This window comes from Aplysia californica, unplaced genomic scaffold (assembly GCF_000002075.1).
Source record: "Aplysia californica isolate F4 #8 unplaced genomic scaffold, AplCal3.0 scaffold01068, whole genome shotgun sequence".
Classification (NCBI taxonomy): domain Eukaryota; kingdom Metazoa; phylum Mollusca; class Gastropoda; order Aplysiida; family Aplysiidae; genus Aplysia; species Aplysia californica.
In genome coordinates this window covers 198,625-205,186 of record NW_004798338.1, presented here as the reverse complement: position 1 = coordinate 205,186, position 6,562 = coordinate 198,625, and the positions used below count along the sequence as shown (strand labels likewise).

Below are 6,562 nucleotides of genomic sequence, written 5' to 3'. Positions count from 1 at the left end.
ATTATAGCCTAGGTGGTGTTGGTAGATGGAGCTGTTTATTTTTTAAAGCTATAAATTGTAAATATAAAACCCAACTGGGTTCCGCTCCCACAAAGACACACACCACCACCAACAACAACAATTAAAATTAAATGAGAAAATGTAGCCGGAGGGCTGGCTGCCTCAATAAATGTCATGTCGGGACTCCGCCTCCCCAAGTACTAAAATCATACCTGTACAACAACGTTTTCAAAAAGTGAAAATATTATTACTATACATAAAAGTAATGTTATTATTAGTTATTACCCCGTCCACTCTTTGTTTATGTTTATTTTTGGAAAAAGGAAAAAAAAAGTTTAGATCTAGTTTAAGTAGTTACGGCACTTGCAAAACAAAATTATAAATCCACGAGAGGACAGGATTACAGAAAGATTTACCAACAGATTTAGAGAAAAGGGCATTGGGAAAACAAGGAGCGCTGAGGTTGAGGGGGTAACAGTGAAAAGTGATGTTGGGGGAAAGAACATTCGTTGGCAAGTCAAGGAGCTTAGAACTACATGTACTGTAAACTGTAAACTCCCTGGCTACAGTTGAGGAGGGGTTATACCATGATGTATATTTGCCCTAATCTGCACGGTTTATAAGTGGGTGGTTGGCGGGTGCTCTGGTGTGGTTTGCTCCTTCTTCTCTTCTACCCCTCCCCCCAGCGTGACAGCCCTCGTTTGTTCACTTGGTTGATGTCACAGTCACCGCTGCAACCTCAATTTGTGCAATGTATAAAATTTAATCTTTTCAAAGGGAAGCAACCATTAAAAACAACATGTTGGATTAGTTTTACGGAGTTGTGTTTCCTGAACCTATCTTTCGCTTTCTGCTATGGAGTCGAGTGTGGCAACAAACTTGTTAATTTTGTTTGTTGTGAGCAACATCCCTCTGCCCCCCCTCCCCCCACCGACTTTCCTGTTGCTGCCACCACTGACAACACACCGGCGCCGTGGCCTTGTGCAGACATCCGCCTCGCCCCGGGCGATGAAACGCTGGTCGTCCCCTTGAGGGTTCAGTTCGAGCTGCGGTCGAGCCGAGTCAAATCTAAAAAGACTGCATAAAATAGGTACCAACTAGCATTTTTCCAGGCCAGGCGTCAGCTTTTCGGGATATAGGATATATGCTAGGGCTGGTCTCTGTGGCTGGTTTTTACTAAAGTTTCCATAGTAGTAGTAGTAGTAGAGTTTACGCTCATTATTTGGGAAATGAACCTTCATCTCTCAAATGATCTGACGTTGTGAGCATTACCGAGACTACTTGCTGGTTCTTAGTCTATGGTATTAGTTGCATATGCTGAATAAACATTTTGAGGAAAATAATATACTGAATGTTGCTAAATGCAAGAAAACATATAATATATATAATAATAATTGCAGGCATTCCTGTTAAAAATAATTTATGCAGTTTTCTTTCCCTAAACATTTTTGCTTTCTCGGCTATGTAATTTCCGTTAATTAACTTCTCTCTTTTGGGACTATGTGTGAGAATGGATGATGTGAACAGGTAGAAGAAATACATACACACACCTATATATAATATAATGTATACAAATAAGGGATATGAAAACACATGGAGGCTCTCGAGGTCTAGAGGTAAAGTGTTCGCCTCTCATTTAATAGGTCGGACAATTTTTTTCTCTAAATAAAAATGTTCTCCTTTCTTCTCCTTTCTTCCTCTCTAACCATGTTCTGTCGTCTGCACTATCTTCCCTTTTCTCTGGACTCCTGACTCTTTCTACTGCTACTCCTTGGCTCCTTCTTACTGCTACTCCTTGGCTCCTTCTTACTGCTGTCTTTCAGCCAAATCCCTGATCTTATGGTACGTGTATAAAATCTTACACCTAGATCTAGCCTTCTCAGATAAGGGCGAAAAAATATCAAAATGAGAAAGATTCCTGTCAGAAGTAGGCCTACTGCTTGATACTAATTCTTTCATAATCATGACCTTCCTTTCTTCTTTTCTAATCTTTGTCCTCGACTCCGCAGATGAAAACGAAAACCCGGACGGCCCAGCGCCCAAGTCTAAGGAAGAGAAGAGCAAAGTGCTGAAGACTTACTACTTACAGAACGCCCGGCCCTCCAGACAGGTCATTGAGAAGATCGCCTCAGAGCTGGGGAACGAACCCTCCACCATCCGCACCTGGTTCAGGCACCAGCGGAGTCGCGACAAGCGGAAAGTAGGAGGAGGAGGTCAAGGTCACTGTGATTCCATGGACGACAGTGACGTCATGAACCGGGTACACCCGCCCCCTGGCGGTTATCCGCTGCCCATTGTCAATAAAGGTGAGCTCTCTCTTACTCTTTCTGGTTATTTGTCATTGTGGTGGTTGAACAATAACCGTTTCTATTGGTCACAGGATAGTTTTAGATTCTACCACTACCCCCTTTCTATTGATTGTTAGATTCAATATATGTGGGTGGTTGGCGGGTGCTCTGGTGTGGTTTGCTCCTTCTTTCCTTCAAACATCTATCGTCCTTATCTCTCCGCCTTCTATTTTGCGTTTGTTGTTACTCTCTTGTCACACCTCTAATCTTCGGTACTTATAATAATTATATGTCCTTATTGTGTTGCAAGTTCTGTAAAACACTTACTAAAGCAAACGATTCTGTATCATGTAGTCTGACGTTCCTATCTATTAGTTACCGGTGTTGTATAGGTTTAATGCCCCTTTCTATTGGTATTAGTAGCCTATAACATGTATTAGTCTATGTGTGTGTTGAAGGAAGCAGCCCGCCACATATTCTATGACCCAAAAGGTATCGATCAAGGAGTAAATTGTTTACAACCATTCCGATCCTTTATCTGTTTATTCTAATCTTATTACTTATTGCATCTTGATTTCCCTTTCACAGCCAGATCTCCGGGGCGTCTGCCTCACCCTGCCAATCACCTGGTAAGCCCCACCCACATTCCATCCCCCAACTCAGCAAACCCCGCCCCCTGGACGGTGTGGGACGAGCTGTGGTCCAACGACTTCGTCCCTCCCAACGTGGACCTCCACCCGGACCACCTCAAGAATGGGGAAGTCGTGCAGTTTACTTGTGCTGCGGCAGCAGCAGGCAGTAGCGGTAGCAGCAGCAGCAATAGCAGCAGCACCCCCACCGGGACTCAGCAACAACAAAATAATATCTCCAGCCGGCCAACAGCAACGGTAGCAGCTGTCAACGTCGCCGTTTTCTCCGCGTCCAGTCAGACCCCCGCCAGTTTTCTGGATCAGGCTCCGGGGCAACAACAAACTATTCCACCTCAACACCAGCAGCAGCAGCAGCAGCAGCAGCAACAACATCAGCAGCAACAACAACATCAACAGCAGCAACAACATCAGCAGCAACAACAACATCAACAGCAGCAACATCTACTTCATCCACATTCAGGAGTTATAAACAACATGGCCGGGGCCCCGTGGGTGAACTAGCTGTGGTAAGATTTTTGTTTTGGTCAGAGTTTTACAGCACTTCACTAAACTAGAATTGAAGAGTGATTTTCCAGTACTCTGTCGTAAGTCAGTTTTGACGAGCGCCTGATTTCACCACAATGCTAAACACATGTACATACATAATACAAATATATGTGTTAAGCATCGTGATGAAAATGAGGCGCTCGTCAAAACTGACTTAGAGAGTTTTGGAAAACCACTCTTCAATAACAAAACTCTATCCGCGCAGTAAGCCCACCTAGTTTTGAGAAGATTGACATAAAAATTTTGAGTTTCACAACATGACAAGCTTTTTCGAAGGCAATTCTCTGAATATCTAGATTACGAATCCAAACAATCTTACGATTTTGATAGAGCAGCTAGAACTTTGGGTTTCGGACCTCCTGGTCTTAGTAGTAAGTTAGTAGTAGTACCCGGTAACTCAAAACGGCCAAAGATGTCAGATAGAACTTTGTAATTCTAGGGAGCGACATGTTTGCAACACAAATTAGGTAATATTATATTGCACTACCGATGATTAGAGGTAGATGTTACCAGAGAGTAATACATGCAATAGTAAATACCGGACAAAAAAAAGCCCAAAAAGATCCTTGATAGGAGAGAAGGAGCAAACCACACTTAAGCACCCACCAACCATCCACACAGAATTAGTTAATGTCCACGTAGGTAGGACACTAACTAAGCGGACGGACACACATACACACACAGCCCCCCCCCAAAACAAAAACACCTACACTCACACACCTCCCACCCCCACACACCTCCCACCCCCACACTCACCCCCCTTCTCCACATCTCCACCCACACACTCCACCCCCCCCCCCCATACACACACAAACAACACACATACTCACAAAACACACACTCACAAACATACAAACACACGTATGTTATCCGACAGGAGGCCAAAGACCATGTTGTGGCATATTTCCAACTTTACTGTTACACACATGATTAGAAACTGGAATGTGCATAGTTCATGGTATCTTGTGTGTTGTAGTTTGTGATTTTAAGTTTCAGATAAAAGGAACATTGAATTGAAAAATCTGTGTGATTAGCGATTGTGATTCCTGAGAATCTCGGATTTTCTCCTGGGACATTGTATCCCTCCCTCTCACTCTCAGCCCGAGTTGGCCTTTGACAGGCAGGGTCGGAGCTGGCTATCCTAAATGAAATGATCTAAATTGTGTTGATAGTTGATGGGGGCGTAAAAACACTTCAGGCTACATTTAAATTTTGAACGCTTGTTTACTCATGTATAACTGTATTTCTGATCAACTGTTGGTTGATTATTGTTGTTAGATTTCCCATCCCACAACACTTAAAAACCACCAGTCGAACAAATATAAAGTTTTGAGTCCACAAGTTTTAAAATTGGCACACTCACAATTTCCAGTTTGTGACTCCAGCCGTTTTTCCCCTGTGCTCTTCATATAATATATATATATATATATATATTCATACATAATATATATATATATATATATTCATACATACACCAAAGAACAAAAGCAACCAAAAATTCTTTCTTTTTGGTTATCCCCATCATTATTTCTTCCTTTTTTAGAACACATCATGAATTGGATCAGTGAACATTGTAGCTTTGTTGTTTGAGCTGTTCAGCAATGGTGGCCATGTGCCTGATATACAAGTGCACTAATGTATAGTTTTTAAAACACAGTACATGCATTAATACTGTTTGTTTATAAAATGTAGTTTTCAGAAACATAATATCTACTTTGTTCATGAAAAGTTGTGTTCATTCTTTTTTCTTTTATTGTATTCATTCAAAATGTGGGAGATCTTTTTATATCTCATACTGAGTAATGAATCATAGTATGTCTGCAATTCACTGCTACTGTCAGAACTTAGCGTATACTTTAAAAAATTATTATACGTCTTGTTCTGAGTCTATTCCTTGCCTCGTTTGCCTTCAACTTGGCCTGTGGGAGCTAGATGTTCTTGGCCTTTATGTCTCTGTTCAAGTGTCCCAAAAACTGCATATGTCTCTTCCTAATACTGTTGTTTTGATCAAATTGAGCGGCCCACTGCTTCATTTGATTTATTTTCTTTCCAAGAAATTCTCAAAACAGTCTTTTGAGAAACCACATTTCTGTTGCTTGCACATGTATTTCATTTAAATTTTACTGTCTTTAGTAGTTGTCCAGAATTCACAGCCATATATATACCGGTACAGTAGAGCACGGATAGGTCAAACACAGAAGACTCGAAATCATAATATGTCCATCCAACGGCCTGCAGTCTCATTTTTTTCTCTTCTTTATCTTTGTAAGATATCTCTCGAACTACTGAGGCTGGTCCTGACGAAATCGAGCTGTGTTGTACTGTATTATGTATGGTAGGGTTGATCACACATTGCCTTGTAAACTTCTACATGTATTTTGGTAGTTATTAAGATGTTTCTATTTTTTCAGGACTGGGCTCATTTTTATTATTGAAACTGTCCTTAGTCATTGCAATTTTATTATACATATATTGTCACACTCATTTGATAATTGCCTAAGTCATTTTGTGACGTTTTGAGAAAAACAACAAAAATGGTTGCACAACAGACACATCACAGTTTAAAAAAAATATCTTTTTGGTTTGATTTAAATGATAAATTCTCCACAGGGGAATTAATGAAATTATCCAGATGTGGCCAAAGCTCAATTTGCGTCAAAAATGACTTAGGCAATTATCGAATGAACGTGATGATGTAATACTGTGTAATATTAATATATATGTAGTTTGATCTCAGGTTCAAATACGGGTACCATGTAGGCCAATCTTGGCTACTGTATACACAAGCTGTCATCAACGAGCTGTTAAAATGTACTAAGCCCAGAAAGAAAAATTTAACAGAGAGAGAGAGAGAGAGAGAGAGAGAGAGAAAAGAAAAGAGTGTTTTTTCCTCGTCTGCTTTAAAAAATTTTTTTTTTTTTACTTATTTAGAATTTGAATTTCAACAAACAAATTTTTTTAGCTCAAGCAACTGATAGAATTCACGTGTACAACAGATTGAGGAACTCCAATTCATAAACAAAAGTTCCAAAATTTTGGGCCTAGCACATTTGAACATCAGTCAGACGATATATATAG

The 6,562-nt window shown here is 40.5% G+C and overlaps 1 protein-coding gene across 1 annotated transcript; it reads left to right on the top strand.

Annotated features, from left to right (window-relative positions):
• Positions 1–2,009: 2,009 nt before the first annotated feature.
• On the top strand, positions 2,010–4,166 carry LOC101853045 (LIM/homeobox protein Lhx5; the record flags this gene model as incomplete). The annotated part of the gene is given in 2 exon segments (XM_013089869.1): positions 2,010–2,306; positions 2,877–4,166. Coding segments are annotated over 2 exon segments (860 nt in total), but the record flags the coding sequence as incomplete, so codon positions are not given.
• Positions 4,167–6,562: the final 2,396 nt, after the last annotated feature.